Source organism: Heptranchias perlo, unplaced genomic scaffold (assembly GCF_035084215.1).
Source record: "Heptranchias perlo isolate sHepPer1 unplaced genomic scaffold, sHepPer1.hap1 HAP1_SCAFFOLD_60, whole genome shotgun sequence".
Taxonomy (NCBI): Eukaryota; Metazoa; Chordata; class Chondrichthyes; order Hexanchiformes; family Hexanchidae; genus Heptranchias; species Heptranchias perlo.
This window is the reverse complement of record NW_027139623.1, coordinates 974701-997216: the sequence shown is the minus strand read 5'-3', so window position 1 is coordinate 997216 and position 22516 is coordinate 974701. Positions and strand designations below refer to the sequence as shown.

Here is a 22516-nt window from a genome sequence, read left to right as displayed (position 1 = left end):
CAGTCAGTGCTGGGACACTCAGTCCTGTTATACACAGAGTCAGTGCTGGGACACTCAGTCCTGTTATACACACAGTCAGTGCTGGGACACTCAGTTCTGTTATACACACAGTCAGTGCTGGGACAGTCAGTCCTTTTTCAATACAGTCAGTGCTGGGACACTTAGTACTGTTGTACACACAGTCAGTGTTGAAACACTCTGTCCTGTTTCCACACAATCAGTGCTGGGACACTCAGTCCTGTCATACACACATTCAGTGTTGGGACACTCAGTCCTGTTATACATACAGTCAGTGCTGGGACAGTCAGTCCTTTGACACACACATTCAGTGCTGGGACACTCAGTTCTGTTATACATGCAGTCAATGCTGGGACACTCAGTCCTGTTATATACACAGTCAGTGCTGGGACACTCAGTCCTGTCATACACACAATCAATGCTGGGACATTCAGTCCTGTTATACACAGAGTCAGTGCTGGGACACTCAGTCCTGTTATACACATTCAGTGCTGGGACACTCAGTCCTGTTATACACACAGTCAGTGCTGGGAACTCAGTCCTGTTCTTCACACATTCAGTGCTGGGACACTCAGTCCTGTTAAACATACAGTCAGTGCTGGGACACTCAATCCTGTTATGCACACAGTCAGTGCTGGGACACTCAGTCCTGTTAAACACACAGTCAGTGCTGGGACACTCAGTCCTGTTATGCACACAGTCAGTGCTGGGACACTCAGTCCTGTTAAACACACAGTCAGTGCTGGGACACTCAGTCCTGTTATGCACACAGTCAGTGCTGGGACATATTGGATATATTGACCTTGGAGGGGGTACAGTGCAAATTCACCAGAATGACACTGGGGCTTGAAGGGTTCAATTATAAGGACCGGTTGCATAAACTTGGTTTGCATTCCCTTGAGTTTAGAAGGTTGAGGGGTGATCTGATCCAGATATTTAAAATTATAAAGGGATTCGATAGGGTCGAAATAGAAACTATTTTCTCTCGTCGGTGAATCCAGAACAAGAGGACATAAACTTAAATTTAGAGCTCGGGTGTCTTGGATTGAAATCAGGAAACTCTTTCCCACACAAGGGTAGTGGAAATCTGCTCAGCCTGATTGAAGTGGACCGTGTGATATAATAGAATTTTCTGTCCTGTCAGAGTTGGACATTTGTAGATCCATCTTTTAAAATGGTGGAGCAACTCAGTTCTAAGATGGATTCCACTCACTTCATCATGAGTCCTCAAACTGCTTCTCTTATCATCAAGATATCAAGGACTGGACACACTGTGTTTGAAAGAAAGCTGATTAATTTGACACTTGTACAGAATATTAATAATCCCTTTAACTGGGCTGGAGTTTAACATCAGAAACAAACCCCAACTGTCAGAATGAACATGGTTCAGTCCTGGATGTGATTAACATCAGCAATAACAGCAGAATCCAACCCCTGCAGTCACATGTGATCCCGCTGGTGACTCAGCAGGTGGGAAGACTGAGTGAATCCCATCCCACACACAGAGCAGGTGATCGGCCTCTCCCCAGTGTGAATACGTTCATGTCTCAGCAGATCCCATGTTCTTTTAAAGCTCTTCTCACAGTTAGAACATTTAAAGGGTCTCTTATCAGTGTGAACAAGTTGGTGTTCAATGAGGCCGGATGAACAAGTGAATTCCTTCCCACACACGGAGCAGGTGAATGGCCTCTCCCCAGTGTGAACTCGCTGGTGTGTCAGCAGGGTGGATGACTGAGTGAATCTCTTCCCACATATGAAGCAGGTGAACGGCCTCTGCCCTGTGTGAACTCGCTGGTGTGTAAGCAGGGTGGATGACTGAGCGAATCCCTTCCCACATATGAAGCAGGTGAATGGCCTCTCACCAGTGTGAACTTGCTGATGTCTCAGCAGGTGGGATGATCGAGTGAAACTCTTCCCACACACGGAGCAGGTGAACAGCCTCTCCCCACTGTGAACTCGCTGGTGTGTCAGTAGGCTGGATGACCGAGTGAATCCCTTCCCACACACGGAGCAGGTGAACGGCCTCTCCCCAGTGTGAGTGCGTTGGTGTGTCAGCAGATCACTTTTTCTTTTAAAGCTTTTCTCACAGACAGAGCATTTAAAAAGTCTCTTATCAGTGTGAACAAGCTGATGTTCAATGAGGTGGGAAGATTGAGTGAATCCGCTCCCACACATGGAGCAGGTGAACGGCCTCTCCCCAGTGTGAATTCGCTGGTGTGTCAGCAGGTTGGATGACTGAGTGAATCCCTTCCCGCAATTAGTGCAGGTGAACGGCGTCTCCCCAGTGTGAGTGCGTTGGTGTGTCAGCAGATCACTTTTTCTTTTAAAGCTCTTCTCACAGACAGAACATTTAAAAAGTCTCTTATCAGTGTGAACAAGTTGATGTTCAGTGAGGTGGGATGACTGAGTTAATCCCTTCCCACACATGGAGCAGGTGAACGGCCTCTCTCCAGTGTGTCTGCGTCGTTGAGTTTCCAGCCGGGATGAGTAACTGAATCCCCTCCCACAGTCCCCACATTTCCACGGTTTCTCCATGGTGCGGGTGTCCTTCTCTCTCTCCACGTTGGAGATCAGTGGAAGTCTCGTCTGCACAGAGAACACGTGTCTCGTTTCTCCCCACTGTGAATGGTATGATGTTTCTTCAGGCTGTGGAACTGGTGAAAGCTCTTCCCACAGTCAGTGCACTGGAACACTCTCAATCGGGTGTGTGTGTCTCGCTGCTATTCCAGTCACAGTGATGTTTGAAATCTTTTCCACAGATAGAACAGATCAACATTTCTCCTATATTTTAAGGCCGATAATCTTCAGGTGCTGGTGAATGGAGTCAGATCTTGACGTGATGTTTGGTTTGAGTTTCTCGTCTTCAAATCCGCCCCTTGTAATACCCTGTAAAAGGAGATAACAAAAGTCCTCACTGTGAATACAGGATAGAAATTCAGAACAGGCAATTCCAGTTCCTGTGGAACATTCTTCCCGCTGATTCCCCCAGACTGTAAATCCCCGTCCCACACACTCACCCTCCTCCCTCTGCTGGAACCCAAACCCATCGCACCACCTCCAACATTTTTCCTTCTATTTAAGTTTTCTCTCTCTCCTGAAGATCCCGACTGTGACTGGGTTCAGTTCTGCACTCTGGTTCCCCTCCCTCTCCTCCCCTGAAGGTGCTGACTCTGACTGGGTTCAGTTCTACACTCACTGGTTCCCCTCCCTCTCCTCCCCTGAAGTTGCTGACTCTGGTTGGATTCAGTTCCACACTCACTGATTCCCCTCTCCTCTCCTGAATATGCTGACTCTGGCTGTGTGTATATGCTCTGCCCCTCATTTCCACACAATGTCCCTCCGTATAGCTGCCTGTATGCCGTCCATCTGTGATATCTCCCAATTTTGGCAAAAGACTCTCCCTGACCAGTCACCATTTCTCCTTCACTTAAAGATTTTCCTTGACCTATCACAATTTCTCCTTCATTTTCAGACGCTCCCTGATCAAACACAATTTCTCCTACATTTATAGACGCTCCCTGACCCTTCAGCATTTCTCCTTCATTTGCAAACTCTCCCTGACCCGTCAGCATGTCCCTTCATTAATAGACACTCTCTGACCCATCACTTTTTGTCCTTCAGATGTCGACACTCCCTGACCTGTCAACAATTCTCCTGCATTTACAGACACTCCCGGACCAATCACCGTTCCTCCTTCATTTACAGACACCCCCGGACCAATCACCATTTCGCCTTCATTTACAGACACTCCCGGACCAATCACCGTTCCTCCTTCATTTACAGACACCCCCGGACCAATCACCATTTCGCCTTCATTTACAGACACTCCCGGACCAATCACCGTTCCTCCTTCATTCACAGACTCTCCCTGACAGTCACCATTTCGCCTTCATTTACAGACACCCCCTGACCACTCACCATTTCTCCTTCATTTACAGACACCCGCTGACCAGTCACCATTTCGCCTTCATTTACAGACACTCCCGCACCAGTCACCGTTCCTCCTTCATTTACAGACACCCCCTGACCAGTCACCATTTCTCCTTCATTTGCAGACACCCCCTGACCAATCACCATTCCTCCTTCATTTACAGACACCCCCTGACCAGTCACCATTTCGCATTCATTTACAGACACCCCCTGACCAATCACCATTCCTCCTTCATTTACAGAAACCCCCTGACCAGTCACCATTTCGCCTTCATTTTCAGGCATTCCCTGATCAAACACAATTTCTCCTACGTTTATAGACGCTTCCTGACCCTTCAGCATTTCTCCTTCATTTACAAACTCTCCCTGACCCGTCAGCATTTCCCTTCATTAATAGACGCTCCCTGACCCATCACTGTTTCTCCTTCAGATATCGACACTACCTGACCTGTCAACAATTCTCCTTCATTTACAGACACTCCCGGACCAATCACCGTTCCTCCTTCATTTACAGACACTCCCGGACCAATCACCATTCCTCCTTCATTTACAGACACTCCCGGACCAGTCACCATTTCTCCTTCATTTCCAGACACCCTCTGACAAGTCACCATTTCTCCATCATTTACAGACTCTGCCTCATCTGTCACCATTTCTCCCTCCTTTATGAACACTCCGTCACCCGTCACCATTTCGCCTTCATTTTTAGACACTCCCTGACCTGTCACCATGTCTTCTCCCATTTATAATACTCCCTTACCAGAAACCATTTCACCTTCATTTATAGACAATCCCTGACCTGTCACCATTTCTCTTTCATTTATAGATATTCCCTGACCCTTCACCGTTTTTCCTTCATGTATAGACACTCCCTTACCAGACAACATGTTTCCTTCATTTACAGACACTCACTAACCAAACAATTTTTCCTGGCACTTTACATGATTGTGGGGTTTATTCTGTATCTGTCAGTCTCTGATCCTGTACAAGAGTTTGGTGTTTATTCTGTATTTTTCACTCTCTGGTACTGTGTGTGAGTGTGGGGTTTATTCTGTGCCTGTCTGGTCTGTCTCTGGTACTGTGTGTGAGTGTAGGTTTTATTCTGTATCTGTCTGTCTCTGGTACTGTGTGTGAGTGTAGCTTTTATTCTGTGTCTGTCTCTGGTACTGTGTGTGAGTGTGGGGTTTATTCTCTATCTGTCTATCTCCGATACTGTAGATGTGTTTGGTGTTTATTTTGTATTTATCTGTCTCTGGTACAGTATATGAGGTTGGGCTTTATTCTGTATCTGTCAGTCTCTGGTATTGTGTGTGAGTATAAGATTCATTCTGTATAAGTCAGTCTCTGATACTGTACATGAGTGTGAGGTTTATTCTGTATCTGTCTGTCTCCGATACTGTGAATCCCAAATTCACACATTCCGTATCTGTCAGTCTCTGGTACTGTATATGAGTGTGGGGTTTATTCTGTATCTGTCAGTCTCTGGTGCTGCATATGAGTGTGGGGTTTATTCTGTATCTGTCAGTCTCTGGTGCTGTGTGTGTGTGGGATTCATTCTGTGCCTATCAGTCTCTCGTACTGTATATGAGTGTGGGGTTTATTCTGTATCTGTCAGTCTCTTGAGCTGCAAATGAGTGGGGGGTATATACTGTATCTGTCAGTCTCTGGTACTGGAAATGAGTGTGGGGTTTATTCAGTGTATGTCAGTCTCTGGTACCTTGTGTGAATTTGGGATTCATTCTGTATCTGTCAGTCTCTGGTACTGTGTGTGAATTTGGGATTCATTCTGTATCTGTCTGTCTCTGGTACTGCAAATGAGTGTGGGGTTTATTCTTTATTCGTCTGTTTCTGGTACTGTATATGAATGTGAGGATTATTCTGTATCTTTCAGTGTCTGGTACTGTGTGTGAGTGTGGGATTCATTCTGTGCCTGTCAGTCTGTGGTACTGTACGTGTGTGGGGTTTATTCTGTATCTGTCTGTAACGGGTACTGTATGCGAGTGTCAGGTTTATTCTGCTTCTGTCTGTCTCTGGTGCTGTATATGAGTGTGCGGTTTATTCTGTATTTTTCAGTCTCTGATACTGTATATAAGTGTGGGGTTTATTCTGTACCTGTCTGTATCTGGTACTGCACATGAGTATGGGGTTTATTCTGTATCTGTCTGCCTTTGGTACTGTGTGTGAGTGTGGGATTCATTCTGTTTCTGTCTGTCTCTGGTACTGTGTGTGAGTGTGGGATTCATTCTGTTTCTGTCTGTCTCTGGTGCTGCATGTGAATGTGGGCTTTATTCTGTATCTGTCAGTCTCTGATACTGTATATGAGTTTAGGATACATTCTGTATCTGTCAGTCTCAGCCAATTTATCTCAGTCTGGGTTTTATTCTATAATTCAGTCTCTGAGACAATGTGCAAGTCTGGATTCATTCTGTGTTCTTATTTCAGTTTATATTATTGTATTTGAAACTATATCTTTAATACTTTAAAGTATATGCCGTTTTTTATCAAGTGTTTAATTTGTAAATATTGATACACTTTTGGATTTTCTTTAATCAAACAATGTTTGTGAGTGTATTACATCTTCATCTCTGAACTCTGTTGTGAATGATAATGTACCTTTCAATCTCTCCATGGTGAAATTATTTAACTGGTATATAATGTGTAGCTCAGTCTATAATAATGGAATTAATTCTGTATCTCAGTCTGACACTGAGATTTTTGGACTGGAATGTAATATACAGCTCAGCCTGCACTAATAGAATTGATAATGTATCTATCAGTCTGTTACTGTATGAGATTTTTGGACTGGTGTGTAACATGTAGCTCAGTACATGCTAAAGGAATTGATGTTGTATCTTTGAGTCTGATATGGTCTGACAGTGTTGGACTGCTATATAATGTTTGGCTCAGTCTGCACTAATGGAATTGATACATTATCTTTCAATCTGACACGAAGATTTTTGGACTGGCATGTTATGTGTAACTCAGTCTGCAGTGATTTGACTTAGAGATTCATTCTGTATTTGTCTGACTGTGGTACTTTGTGATTCATTCTGATTCTGTCAGCCTGTGGTACTGTGTGTGAGTGTGGGATTGATTCTATATATGTCAGCCCCTTGTACTGTATCTGAATGAGATTCATTCTGTTCCTGTCAGTCTCTGGCACCATGTGTGAATTTGGGATTAATTCCATATCTGTCAGTCTCTGGTGCTGCATGTGAGTGAGACATTCATTCCATTTCCATCAATCTCTGATACTGTATATGAGTGATATATATACTGTATCTGTCAGTCTGTGCTACTGTATGTTAGTGTGGGATTCATTTTGTGTCTGTCAGTCAGTGGTACATTGTATGAGTGAGGGATTCATTCTTTATGTCAGTCTCTGGCACTGGATCTGAGTATGAGATTCATTCTTTATCTGTATCTAATTTGTATCTCATTTCACAGCATGGCATTCAAACCTGTATCTTTAATACATAAATGTATAAATAATTTTTCCCAGTGTTTAAGTGGTAAGTAATTATATACGTTAAAATGTGTTGCTGTAGGTTATAATCAGAGAATCACTGCACTTTTTGGCTACGATTAAATCTGCATCAATGTGAACACAATTGTGATACAGTGTATCTTCCAAACTGACATGGTGACATGTTGAACTTATATACAATGTGTTGCTCAGTCTGCATAAATGGAATACTGTATATTTCAGTCTGAATCTGCATTGGTCTTTTGTATTGGTAATTAATATGTAGCTCAGTCTGCACTAATGGAATTGGTACTGTATCTTTCAATCTGACACTGAGATTTGTGGACTGGTCCCTAATTTGTAACTCAGCCTGCACTAATGTAGGTGACTGAGAGATTCATTTTGTATCTCTCAGTCCGTGATACTGTGTGGGATTCATTGTGTATCTTGTCAGTAGTGTGTTTGAGTTTGCGATTCATTTGATATATACAGTCTCTGATGCTGTGTGAGTGTGGGATTCATACTTTATCTGCCAGTCTCTGGTACATTATGAGAGTTTGGGATACATTCTCTGTCAACATTGGTACCATAAGAGTGTGAGATTTATTCTGCATCTGTCTATAATTATTGTCTCAGATTACATTATGGTGTTCAATACTGCAGCTTTAATATCTTCATGTTTAAATAGTTTTTTTCATTTAATTGGTAAATATGGATATACTTTAGGATTTGGTGCTGGAGGTTTTTAATCAGATAATTTGTGTGCTTTTTGGACTACTATTAAATCAATATCTTTGTGTACTATTGTGAATGATAACATATATTTCAAACTGATATAGTGATTTTGGAATTGGTATATAATGTGCAGCTCAGTCTGTACTATTGTAATCGATACTGTGCCTTTCAGTCTAATATTGTATGAGATTTTTGGACTGGTATGTAATGTGTATCTCAGTGTGCACTAATAGAATTGATACTGTGTATTTACATCTCATACTATGTGTATTATAAACTGGTTTCTCATTTGTTTTTCAGGTTCGACTGTCACAACATTTCTCAGTCTGATACTCTACATGAGTTTTGGACATGTCTGCAGTTTGTACCTCATGATACATTAATCGAATGGATACTGCATGTATTAAACTCACATTTGTGAGTTGTGGGGTGGTATTCAATTCGAATCTCAGGGTACATTATTGGGGTTCATTCTGTCCCTTTCAATCGGGTACCATGTGTGATTTCTATCTGGTATTTAATGTTGCCCAATTGTGAGATTGACACAGTGCCTTTCAATCTGAGAGTGTGATTTTGACTGGGATTTTTGTATTTCCCTGTCAGCGGAACTGAGTTTGGGAGAAATGGAACAGTATCTACTTCAACTGCTCTGTTTGATGGTTGGATTGAAAATGTGTCTCTGGGTCTTGGGATCAGTGTGGTACTGACTACTTCTGCTATCTGAGACTGTGGAACTGATGACCTGTCTGTGACTCCGTGCTCTGTGTGTGTGATAATGTACTTACTGTGTGTGAGAAGGAGCTGGCTGCACTGTTTCTTTTGCCTCGGGTGGAGGAAACATCACATTTATTCTGGATCCTTCAAGGATTTGCCTGTGGAAAGAAAATTATCTCTTATTACTCAGGAACAGGTGAGGTTGAAAATACAAAAGTGATCAGTTTAATATCTCTGTTAATGATCATTTTGAATATCCACAAATGAAAACCAGTGATACAAACAGTGTCAATGTCTGACTCCACTGCAGTACTGCAGCACTCAGCTTCTGCACACCCGGTGTGTTGGACGATTCTGTAACAATTTAGTGACATCCAGACACAACACAACCCCTGCACTGATCCGTGAATGGGACTACCCGATGGGGCAGGGACCTTTGTACAGGTCAGGTTTCTCAACTCCTCTCCCATGGGACTAGCCGTTCACCCCAAACCAAACAACCGCTGTTTAAAATGTGTCCTTCACACTTCTCACCTGATGCCTGCAATAGATACTGCTTGTTTCACTCCCCACATCCTGACTGTTCACTGTCCAGTAACAGGGTGAGACTGGAACTAAACCAGGAACATTCACTACTGATTTGGGGAGAGAAAGCAGCAATGATTTTAAATAGCTGGTTCTTCCCATTCTGTCTCCCTTACCCTGGACACACCCTGTCCACACACAGCCCGAGAATGACCTCTCCCTTCCCCCGCTCACTCCATGTTCCGGGACCAGTTCCTGATCCACTCCGCCTCTTACAAACAGCCCCCGGACTCCCCCTGACCTTCCCCCGGACTCAATGCCGATCTCTGAGCCCATCTGCGGACACGGTCCCGAAGCGATGAGCTGCTGTAACGAGGCTGCTCTTTGCTCCCTTCCCCCGGGGGCCGTGATCTCTCCATTCCCGGCTGTTTTAAACCATCTTCTTCCGCTCACTGAGGGAATGGCGCCCACAGGCCGAGCTGGGGGAGGGCAGCGCGCATGCGCTCTTCCGTTCAACGACGACCAGGGCTGGGGGCGGGGCTGCGTCACGCATGCGCAGATATCTGATTTAATTCCCAATACAAAAATCGATGGAAACTTTCCCCAATTTGAATTTTTCCGAGTCTGAGCAAAGGAAGTGGGTCTGGGGGAAAGGTCAGAGGGAATGGGGTCCACAGGCAGTGCAGGAACAGGCACCAGAATGGGAAACAGATGGGATTCCACCAGTGCCTAACGCTGGAATCCAGACTGACTTTCCAATCTCTAACTATTAAACTAGATGTTTCCATCCCTGCTGTTTCTCTCGGTATCTTTTGATGGAAAAGAGTCTTTCAGAGATAAAGTGGGCGGCTGTGAAATGAGCCAATTGGTTCTGTTCATTCTTGGTCCCTTTACTGATAAAGAAACTTGTGACTCCGTATCTGGAGGCCGGATTCCTCCAACCAATCCTGGAGAATTGTAAACAATTTTACAACACCAAGTTATAGTCCAGCAATTTTATTTTAAATTCACAAGCTTTCGGAGGCTTCCTCCTTCGTCAGGTGAACGATGTGAAAATGAAATCCTCGAAATGAGAGGATTTCATCCTCGAGAAACATGGGAGGAAAGTGGGAGTCGGTGTATTTGCTGGGACCGTGTCGGATTAATATCTGACGGCAACAGTCCCAGATTATTTCAATCGGAGTGAAAATCTCGGTCACTGAGAGAAATGCAGAAGGGCCATGAGCTGCAAAATTGCAGAGGGTACAACATGCAAGAGAGGGTTAAATGCGTGACACTGTCCCTGAGAGTGGGATTAATAATGTGTCTGTCTCTGAAATAATATCAGTGAGAGATGAGACTGCATCTTCTGTCACTCCAGCTTGGAATGGCAATTGGAATGGAGAATTTTCCAATTTGTTACTGGGTGAAAACGGGACATTGCAGGTCAGTTTCTCTCTCTCTTTTGTACAACTTATGAAGGTGGAATACTGCTGCTGAGCGTGATACAGAGACACTGATGGGAAGCGTATGGCTGATACTCTGCCTGTCTGTATCTCTCTGGCGCTGTGCACGAAGGTGGGATACTGTTTGCTGAGTGTGAAACGGACACACTGAGAGGAAGTGTGAGAATGATACTTTGTCTGTGTGCCTGTCTCTGTCTGTCTCTTTATCTGTCCGTCTGTATTTCTCTATCTCTAGCGCTGTACATGAAAGCGGGATAGTGTTATTGAGCGTAATATGAACACCCTGTTGGAAGGTAAAGACTGATTCAGTGTCTGTGAACAGACCTCCGGTGCTGTTGGTGAGACGGTCACTGTCCCTTCTATTCTGTATGAGCCGGTCTGACGGTGCATTTATCAGTCTCCAGTCCAGTAAGGAAAGGTGGAGAGAAACAGCCTGTAACTGTCTGACACTGGACTGCCTGTGAATGTTGAATTTATTCAATAACTGGCCGTCTCTGGGTGTTGAGAATGGGACGGATAGGACACCAGTTACTTTTGTCTGTCAGTCAGTTTAGGAGGAGGGAGAGAAAGACAGAGAGACTGGAGGAGCCCAGAGCGGATAATTTGTATTATCGTCTCAACCAAACATATTGCTGAGTGTGAATAATATAATCATGTAAAACCAGATATGGATTATCACATCCACAGCTGTGATTGTCTCCTGTCCCTGAATCTGGGGACCAGACACTGTGAGGAGCGCCGGCCTCAGGGTGTTTAACAGTTACTGAGCTGGGAAACGACAACTAACCCCCGAGAATCTGCAGCACAGGCCGAGCGGGGAGGAAAGCCTGTCCCGGGAATTGTCAATCTGGCGAACAGTTTGTCCTGTGAATGTGAAGATGTGAACATTGTGTCAGAGAGAGTGTGTTAAAGGGGCGGGTGGGTGAGGTTCATGTCACTGTGTTTGTGTGGCCGGTCTCATCGCCGGATTTCCAAGTCTATTTTGAGTAAAATTTTGAAAAAATCCCTGTCAAAGGATCGCCCTCCTCCCCTGCCGAGCTCCGAAGTGGAAATTTAATGTAAAGTTTCAGATCAATTCAAGATTTCAGCCGAAAAACGAAGATCATGTCGGCGATCGGGTGAGAGAGCGCGATCAGTGCAGCAATGAAACGGGTTTAAATCGAAACTGGTGCTTTTAATTCCGGTGAAAGTTTATCGACAGCAAACATACCGGTGTTAGAGATGGGAAGGGGCTAGTCTGGGACTCTGGAGTGCCCGATTTGAATTGGAATCGGGGAGTTTAAGAGGAGAGAGAAACACAGAGAGGCTGGAGGGGCCGGGAGCTGACAGCAGGATGTCTCCGCCCCGTCCGCTCTGTGCCTTTAAGTTGCTCTGTGCCGCCGCCTCTCGTTTCATTTCTGACCCAGCTCTGACTGTCAGAGAGATTTTCGACAGAGTCCCGGACATGACAGACACTGCAGCCGCCGAAACGGCACCTCCTGCCGCCGCCGCTCCACCCAAGGCTCCCAAGAAGAAGAACGCGGTTCCCAGACCCAAGTCCACCGGTCCCCCGTTGGGCGAACAGATCCTCAAGATTGTGGCGGATTGCAAGGATCGCAAGGGGATATCCCTGGCCGCGATAAAGAAGGTTCTGGCTACCAAAGGCCTGGATGTGGAGAAGCTCCGGTCCCAGATCAAATTAAGTATCAAGAGAAATGTGGAAAAAGGCTCCCTGGTGCAGATCAAGGGCACGGGCGCCTCGGGCTCCTTCAGAGTCGCTAAGAAGGAAACCCAGGCAAAAGTGGTAAAGAAGGTGAAGAAACAAGTGACGAAGAAATCTCCCGGAAAGAAACCAGCGGCTAAAAAAACAGCCAGCAAGAAATTAACGGCCAAGAAACCAGCGGTCAAGAAATCGACCACGAAAAAGGCGGCGAAATCACCAATTAAGAAGAAAGCGGCGGCTAAGAAGCCCAAGACCCCCAAGACAGTGAAGGCGAAGGCGAAGAAGGTGGAAAAACCGAGGGCCAAGCCCAAGCCGAAGTCAGCAAAGCCTAAGAAAGCAGCGGGCAAAAAGAAGTAAAAAATCAAGTGCAACTTGTGACCATCTGAACCCAACGGCTCTTCTCAGAGCCACCCACGTATCTCAGAAAAGAGCTGATCCCGGAATCAGATGATTCCTGTCCCGGGGCCGGGCTCAGATTTCAGATAGAAATCATTTCAAATAAACCCAGGGTCCCGGTGACTCGCTGACATTCGCTATTCCCGCCCCACCCCCACTGTCTGAAATAAAATAGAGAGAATGGGATGTCCGGGCCGGGCCTCACTGGAACTGGCGTGTGTTCGGCTCCAGTCCCAGTTCATTTTTTCTCACAGATTCAGGGCGAGAGTCCGTGACAGGGTAAAACTGGCGGAGATCCGCCGCTATCACAATTCAAACCCCAACACATGAGATTCTTCAAATCAGCTGGAATAAAGTGTTTGTCAACTGCTGAACCGGTCTGGGAGGGGATGTGTGGGGAGATCGAATCGGGTCTGACACTGAAATGGAAGGAGGCGGGTTGACTTGTTATAGAAGGGACTGTATTTAGGCAGGAATATTACTGACTGTTAATTGTAACGGGGCTTATTTAAAAGCTTTTCTGGGAATCCTTGAATATGAAGCCCGAGTCTGTCAGGGTTTGTGCGGAGCGCTGTGTTTCGGTTCTATTATCGAGAAACGGTTTGAAATTGGCGGGTGGAGAAAGCTGGAGGTGGAGCTGGAAGATCAGAGGCCGCTCTCCGCTCTGTCCGTCACTCTGACTCTCTCCTCCCCTCTCTGTTTAATATCTCACTCTGTCTCCTCCCTTCCCTGTTTAATATCTCACTCTGTCTCCTCCCCTCTCTGTTTAATATCTCACTCTGTCTCCTCCCCTCTCTGTTTAATATCTCACTCTGTCTCCTCCCCTCCCTCTCTCACCCCTGTGTCTGTTTCAGTCAGGTCGGGGCAGGCTGCATAAAAACGGAAGCAGCAGAAGTTCGTTTTTCATTCAGCAGCGATTTGAGTGAAGAATCATCATGTCTGGCAGAGGTAAAGGAGGCAAAGGACTGGGCAAAGGCGGAGCAAAGCGACACCGGAAAGTGCTTCGTGATAACATCCAGGGGATCACCAAACCAGCCATCCGCCGCCTGGCTCGCCGTGGCGGTGTCAAGCGGATCTCGGGTCTGATCTACGAGGAAACCCGCGGGGTGCTGAAGGTTTTCCTGGAAAATGTGATCAGGGACGCGGTCACCTACACTGAACACGCCAAGCGCAAGACGGTCACTGCCATGGATGTGGTGTACGCTCTGAAACGGCAGGGCCGCACTCTCTATGGATTCGGCGGCTGAACAACTCGACCCTTTCAAACCGGACACAAAACAAAGGCTCTTCTAAGAGCCACCCACCGCCTCACAGAGAGAGCACTGACCTGGGAACGGGGAGAGGAAAGATCTCGGGATGGGGAATCAGTTTCTGATATTTAATTAGTATAGGGAGATTCCCCAACACTCGGTACAGGGAGATCAGAAACAACGGCCCGGGTTCTCGGCCATCCCGAGAGAAGGAGCGGAATTCCCGGTTTCACGGTATAAATGAACAGGCGGTCATACAGACTCTTTCTCCAGACATTACATTCTCCGCTCAGAGTAAAATCCCGCCTCACTCCCTCTCCCGCTGTGTCCTCTCTGCTCGGTCTTTATTTCCTGCCCTCATTCAATTATCAGTTCGATGTGAAGTTTCTGTTTGAGGAGCGGTTCACGGGGCCGGAACTGGCGGGATTTTTGAAATTGAAGCTGGACTTTGTCCCGTTCCGGAAAGCAATGACCGGGGCTTTATTCCCGCCCGTTTACAGACAGATCAGAGAATGAACCGGAATGTGAAACAGCCTGAGATTTGAGCTGAGGAGAAGGAAATAATGGAGATTATAAAGAGAGAGATTATTAAATTGCTGGAGGGAAATGAGATTTTCTTGAAACTGTTATTTGATGCTCTGAAATTGGCGGGCTTTTTGAAATTGAAGATTTATTTCAGCTCAGCCAATTGGGGCCCAAATCGTCCCGCCGTTTCGGTCTGACTGACAGAGCTCGGTTTAAACCTGCCAATCAAATTCCCGGGGCAGTCCCTCCCTGACAGGGTGTGGGACTTCAGCCAATCACAGGCCATGGGCGGAGCCCATAGACTCCATAAAAGGCGGCCCCATAGGTGACTCCGTATGAACAGTTTCTGTGTCTCAGGTTGTGTTGAGATCTGTTCGGAAAATGGCCAGGACCAAGCAGACGGCGCGCAAATCGACCGGCGGGAAAGCTCCTCGCAAACAGTTGGCGACGAAAGCGGCGAGGAAGAGCGCTCCAGCCACGGGCGGAGTGAAGAAGCCTCATCGCTACAGACCCGGCACTGTGGCTCTGAGGGAGATCCGCCGCTACCAGAAATCCACTGAGCTGCTGATCCGCAAACTGCCCTTCCAGCGCCTGGTGCGAGAGATCGCTCAGGACTTCAAGACAGACCTGCGCTTCCAGAGCTCGGCCGTCATGGCCCTGCAGGAGGCCAGCGAGGCTTACCTGGTGGGGCTGTTTGAGGACACCAACCTGTGCGCCATCCACGCCAAGCGAGTCACCATCATGCCCAAAGACATCCAGCTGGCCCGCCGCATCCGCGGGGAGCGCGCCTAAACCCGACCCGGCTTCAGCACCAAGTGCAACAAAGGCTCTTTTCAGAGCCACCAAATCGGCGATGGAAAGAGCTGTGATCTCCTGGGTTGAAATGGCAGGACCGTGAGAAATTTGCTTAAATGGGAAATGTATAAAGGGGGGCAGCTGATTTCAGACGGACATGGACAGAATAAATACCTCACTCACATCCAAACACAAATTTCACTCACATTCTTAATTCTGCAATCGCTGATACAATAAACAGCACATTAGTCAGCATCTGTTGTACAAGTCTGGGTAAAATAACAAACCGAGGCAGACTTGTCCGAGGATGGGACGGTAAATAATAACAAGCGTCCCTGGTATTTCTGCATCCCACCCACCTAGTTAACAATTCTGACGGTTCTGGTATTTTGTCTCATTCACCATACAAACTGCAAATGTCAATCTATTGGAGGTTGGCGACATCTGCGGTCCGGAGCGAGTACTGCAACAGGCCGATATGGATCATTTGTATTTAACAAGTTATTGTTAGTTTCTCGAATCGGAATCAAGTCCTTTGACAGACAGTAACCAGCCCTTTCATAAATACAGTGGGTGGCTCTGAAAAGAGCCTTTGGGTTATCAGATTAAATCTTGGCCGCTTTATTTGCTCTTGGAGCTCACAGTGCTGGTTTTCTTCGGCAGCAGCACGGCCTGGATATTAGGCAGCACCCCGCCCTGAGCGATGGTCACCCGTCCCAGCAGCTTGTTGAGCTCCTCGTCGTTGCGGATGGCCAGCTGCAGGTGTCTGGGGATGATGCGGGTCTTCTTGTTGTCCCGGGCCGCGTTGCCGGCCAGCTCGAGGATTTCAGCCGTCAGATACTCGAGCACAGCAGCCAGATAGACCGGGGCTCCGGCACCCACACGTTCAGCATAGTTCCCCTTTCGCAGGAGCCTGTGAACACGGCCCACAGGGAACTGCAGTCCGGCCCGGGATGAGCGAGACTTGGCCTTGGCCCGAGCTTTACCGCCGGTTTTTCCTCTTCCAGACATTTCCACAATCTCACAAACACTTTCACAAAGAATGAAGAAATCCTCCCGCACTCGCCCTTCTTATACCTTCTGGAGGAGAACAGTGGGGGAAATTGTGATTGGTCCATCTGTTCTCAATCTCATTGGTTGAACGCACTGACCAATCAGAGAGCTGTTTTATTCACCAATCAACAGCCGGCAATGAGAAAAGGCGGAAAATCCCGAAGTGAACCGTTTTTTTGAAATTTGAAAAGCCCGCCAATATATTTGTAACACAAGAAGCGGATTTAGTAAATAATGTCGCCTTAAGACAAAGGTTGAATAATTTCTCTCCTTTTACTCTGTTTTTCTACATTTCCCGTCACAACTTCCAGAATCTTTTACAATCCGGTTAAAATCCGCCTTCTTTCACCGTTCGCTTTCAATCGGGCGGGAATAAAGTCCCATTTTGTAACGGGACAGATTCCAGCTCAATCTTTGTAAAAGTAACAAACCACAGATTGTGGATTGATCCCTGTTCACAGGAGCTGCAGCGCGATCGAAACCGGAGCCGAGACTCCTGGTGTAAGAAGTCGAACAGTGACAGATCCTTTCGACTATTCTGTCCTCGGTGTGAATTCCCTTTCAGGGTTGCTGCTTTACAAAGGATTGCGGTTCTGAAAGTGATATTCCCGAATAATGAACAAACAAACGTGAAAAGGAGAAAGAAATGACTGAAGTCTAATCCACCGCCTCAAAACGGCTCTGATGGGGCAGACACGGGGGAAGGGGTGGAAAATGAACGGGAATGAGAGGATCAGGGACACGTTTTTGGTTATTGGGACTCAATAAAAAAGCGACACACAGATTAAACCGGGCTGTGATTATGAGAATCTTCCAGATTTCAAGAGAAACTACAAAAACACAAGAGTTATAGAGAGACAGTTAGTATCAAACTATCTACAGTAAAATGATTCCATACAGAGGTGTCGGTACAGCGTCTTCAGAGAGACTGTGGGTGGCTCTTAAAAGAGCCTTTGTGTTTATTTTTTTTTCAGTGCATTGTTGAGTTTTACTTGGAGCTGGTGTACTTGGTCACCGCCTTTGTCCCTTCCGACACGGCGTGCTTGGCCAGTTCCCCGGGCAGCAGCAGGCGCACGGCGGTCTGGATCTCCCGGGAGCTGATGGTGTGCCGTTTATTATAATGGGCCAGGCGGGAAGCCTCACCCGCGATGCGCTCGAAAATATCGTTCACAAAGGAGTTCATGATGCTCATGGCCTTGGAGGAGATGCCGGTGTCGGGGTGAACCTGCTTCATCACTTTGTAGACGTAGATGGAGTAACTCTCCTTCCTCGACTTTCTCCGCTTCTTGCCGCCCTTGGCTGGTGCTTTATTCAAGGTTTTCTTGGCGCCCTTCTTGGGAGCTGCTTTCTTGTCCTCAGGCATTTTCAAACTCAATTTCAGACCCAGAAATGACCCAAATCCGCTCCGAGCTCGGATTAAACAGGCAGCCCCACAGCCCTATGGTAATGAGGGATGAGGGAAGGCAATGATTGTGATTGGGACTGATGTCACAATATTTTTCCTTTATCGATCTGATTGGATATCTGAAGAAACCAATCAGATTTAATACCTGCCACCAATCACAATCACGCTCACACTGCACATTGTCCGGTTTCAGCAATTTGTTCCGAACTGTAGCAGTTCTGCTTCCGGCCAGTAGATGTCCCCAAACCCCGGGTCATTGAAGTTTACAGATGAGAGAGGGACAGAAGATAAACTCATTCTTCACATTATATTGCACGGGTGGGATTTTCAAAAACTGGGAATGGAGACCATTTTATAGATAAAACATTAGTTGTAATGCTGTATTAAATGCTTGTAATGAATTTAGGGGGTATTATCTATACTGACTTTGATAAGCTTGCTGAAAGGCGGTGCAAATGGCCTTGGAATTTCCATATAGAAAGGTGTGAGGTGGTGCATTTTGCTCGGGGGAATAAGGAGGCCACATACTGCTTGGAAAATAAGAGTCTAAATGGAGTCGAAGTGTAAAGGGATTTAGGGGTACAGATTGACAAATCTTTAAAAGTAGCAACACAGGTTGATAAGTCCATAAAAAGCAAACACAGAGGTTTGTTTCTGGAGGAGTAGAATTGAAAAGCAGATAAGTTATGTTGAACTATAATTTAAACTGTCAAACCTTCTGTCAGACTGTTAAACCTTCCCTTTCTGAAATCCGTGCTGACTATTCTTTATTATATTTTCGGTTTATCGATGTTTTTCTATTGCAGTCATGATGTGGAGATGCCGGTGATGGACTGGGGTTGACAATTGTAAACAATTTTACAACACCAAGTTATAGTCCAGCAATTTTATTTTAAATTCACAAGCTTTCGGAGGCTTCCTCCTTCGTCATTTTCACATCGTTCACCTGACGAAGGAGGAAGCCTCCGAAAGCTTGTGAATTTAAAATAAAATTGCTGGACTATAACTTGGTGTTGTAAAATTGTTTACAATTTTTCTATTGCAACATTGAGTAAAAGATTCCATGATCATTCCGACCACCGGCCTTTAGTTAACTGGTCTATAGTTCCCTGGACTTGTTCTATCTCCTGTTTTAAAATATAAGAATCACATTAACTGTCATCCAGTCCTCTGGCACTATTCCTTTTTGTGATGATTTTTTCTATATATGTAACAGTGCCTCTGCTATCTCTTCCCTTGCTTCATTTAATATGCACGGATGCAATCCATCTGGACCAGGAGTTTAACCACCCTTTCTAACTTAAATGTCTTGATATCTTTATTGACCTCTTCCTCTAATATCATGTTCACCCTGTTAATCTCCCGGGTAAATACTGAGGCAAAGTAATAATTCAATATTTCTGGCATTTCACTGACGTTACCTGTGAGTTTATCTTGTGCATCCCTTAGTGGCCCTCAGATATTCTGATTTTCCTTTTGTTATTTTTGTGCCTGTGGAATAATTTACTATTTCTTTTTGTATTCCTTGATAATTTGATTTCGTAGTTCCTGTTTGCTTCCCTAATTGTTTTTGTGACTTCTTCCTAACCTCTTTCCATTCGCTTTTGCCATCACCTTATTTAATATCAAAGAATGAGAAACTCCATCAGCTTGTTGTGTCTGTTCAGGGGCTGATGTTTGGGAACTATTTATTGTCTGTGATTAAAGTGCCAGAAACCAAAAGGGAGCAATTCAGTCCGAAACTCCACAGAAACACTCTATTTCTCCCTCCGAGTGAACTAAGGCGCTATAATGGTGAGTCGAGCTGCCTTCCAAACAGTTAATTCCAACAGGTTTGAATCACAGTTCGCTGAATTCAGAAACACCAAGACTGGAACCGAATTTGATGATGTTCAGAGCGATAGTGTTTCCAAAACACAAACGGGTCAAATTTACATAAAAATACTTTTAAAATTCATTTATTTCTCCCATAACGTTGAATTTAACTCTGATCCTTTGTATTATTATGTGCCCTGATCAGTACAGTGGATACGGAACACAATTGCCCGGATTCAGTGAAATTAATTGATTTTCTGAAGTCTTTCCCTCTGCTGATTCCCGTTCCTTATTTCAATTATGTCGGATTAACCTTTCTGATCTATAGAAGGGTCATAGTCCTGAACCGTTAACCCGAGCTTCCCTTCTCCACAGATGCTGCCATACCTGCTGAGTCTTTCCAGCATTTTCGGTTTTAATTTTTTCTATATTTTATCCCTTTCACTTTTGACGGTCGCCGTTGAAACTTGCAGATTTGCCCTCAGTTTTTATTTGTGTTTCAGTTCGGTTTATTTGAATTAATATAAATCGAGTCCTGAGAAATCAGACAGAAATCTTGTGCAATCATAGAATCATAGAAGTTACAACATGGAAACAGGCCCTTCGGCCCAACATGTCCATGTCGCCCAGTTTATACCACTAAGCTAGTCCCAATTGCCTGCACTTGGCCCATATCCCTCTATACCCATCTTACCCATGTAACTGTCCAAATGCTTTTTAAAAGACAAAATTGTACCCGCCTCTACTACTGCCTCTGGCAGCTCGTTCCAGACACTCACCACCCTTTGAGTGAAAAAATTGCACCTCTGGACCCTTTTGTATCTCTCCCCTCTCACCTTAAATCTGTGCCCCCTCGTTATGTAGAGTGAAACACAATGGGGCAACTTTCGAATGAGCAAAACAAAAACTTTATTATGAATCAATTGTCTAATTTTTCACGGACAAAATATGAAAAAGTACGAGAGTAGAAGTTACAGAGAGAAACTATTTCCTCACATGACACATTGTCCTGAATCTGGAACGACGAAAGATAATGTGAATTTGTTCCACTCTGTCACAGTTCTCACTTATGGCCAGTAGATGTCAGACTGCATGTGAGTGTGGGATTAATTCTCTGTCTGTCAGTCTCTGTTACTGTATGTGAGTGTGATATTCATTCTGTATCCGTCAGTCTCCAGTACAGTCTGTGAGTGTGGGATTCATTCTGTATCTGTCAATCTGTGGTAATGTATGTGAGTTTGATATTCATTCTGTATCCGTCAGTCTCCAGTACAGTCTGTGAGTGTGGGATTCATTCTGTATCTCTCAGTCTCTGGTACTGTATGTGAGTGTGGGATTCATTCTGTGACTGTCAATCTCTGGGAATGTGTGTGAGTGTGGGATTCATTCTGTATCTGTCAATCTCTGGTGCTATCTGTGAGTGTGGGATTCATTCTTTGACTGTCAGTCTCTGGTATTTTATCTCAGTTTGGATTCATTCTGTAACTCAGTCTCTGGTCAAAGTGCAAGTCTGGATTCGTTCTGTATTCTTATTTCAGGCTACAGTATGGTGTTTCAAACTGTATCTTTAAGTCATTAATGTATGCAAATCTTTCATCTAGCATTAATTTGTAAATATGGATACAGTTTCGGATTTTATTTTAATCAAACAACGTGTGTGAGTTTTGTTGTCGGATTACATTTTAATCTCTGTGAAGATAATGTACATTTCAATCTTTTACTGTGAAATTATTGGACTGGTATTTATTGTGTAGCTCAGTCTGGGCTAGTGGAATTGATATTGTATCTTTCAGTCTGACACTATGAGATTTTTCGACTGGTATGAAATGTGTGGTTCAGACTGTACTAATGGAATTGACACTCTAACTTTCAGTCAGACACTGCGAGAGATTTTTGGACTGGTTTCTGATGTGTAGCTGAGTCTACACTAATAGGATTCACACTGTCTGTTTCAGTATGATGATGTATGTGAATTTTGGACGGTATATAATGTGTAGCTCAGTCTGCACTAATGGAATTCATACTGTACCTTTCAGTCTGACACTGCGCAATATATTTAGACTGGTTTGTAAGGTATAGTTCAGTCTGCACTAATGGAATTGATACTGTATCTTCCAGTCTGACACTTTGTGAGATTTTTGTACTGGTATGTAACGTGTCGGTCAGTCTGTACTAATCAAATCGATACTATATATTTCAGTATGATACTGTATGTGATTTTTGGACAGGTATCTAATGTGAACCTCTGTCTGCAGTAAAGGAATTAATATTGTATCTTCCAGTACGATACCTTATGCGAATTTTGGACTGGTATATAATGTGTAGCCCCATCTGCACTAATGGGATTGATAGTGTATCTTTCAACCTGACACTGAGATTTTTGGACTGGTATGTGATGTGTAGCTCAGTCTGCAATAATGGGATTGATACAGTGTCTTTCAATCTGATACTGTATGGGAATTTTCGACTGGTATCTAATGTGTACCTCAGCCTGCAGTAAAGGAATTGAAACTGTACATTTCATTCTGACACTATGAGGTTTTTGGACATATGTGAGTCAAATATGGGTAACATCTGAACTGGTATCTAATTTATATCTCAGTGTACACTATTGTCATGAATATGGCATCTTTAAACTCATAATGTGTGTGAGTTGTGGGCTGGTATTTAATTTGAATCTTGGAGTACACTATTGTGATTCATTCTGTATCTATCGATCAGTACCATGTGTCAGTTCTACCT

At 44.9% G+C, this 22516-nt stretch overlaps 2 protein-coding genes across 2 annotated transcripts; both read right to left on the bottom strand.

Annotated features, from left to right (window-relative positions):
• Nucleotides 1-1294: 1294 nt before the first annotated feature.
• On the bottom strand, nt 1295-9871 carry LOC137316714 (zinc finger protein 229-like). Its single transcript, XM_067980563.1, has 3 exons — nt 9565-9871; nt 8935-9021; nt 1295-2904 (listed from the first exon to the last, which is right to left on the bottom strand). Exon 3 carries the CDS (start codon nt 2551-2553, stop codon nt 1459-1461), a length of 1095 nt encoding a protein of 364 aa, XP_067836664.1. The 5' UTR covers nt 2554-2904; nt 8935-9021; nt 9565-9871; the 3' UTR covers nt 1295-1458.
• A 6251-nt stretch (nt 9872-16122) lies between these two features.
• On the bottom strand, nt 16123-16512 carry LOC137316742 (histone H2A-like). Its single transcript, XM_067980600.1, has one exon. The coding sequence runs from the start codon at nt 16510-16512 to the stop codon at nt 16123-16125; it is 390 nt and encodes a 129-aa protein (XP_067836701.1).
• Between the last annotated feature and the right edge of the window lie 6004 nt (nt 16513-22516).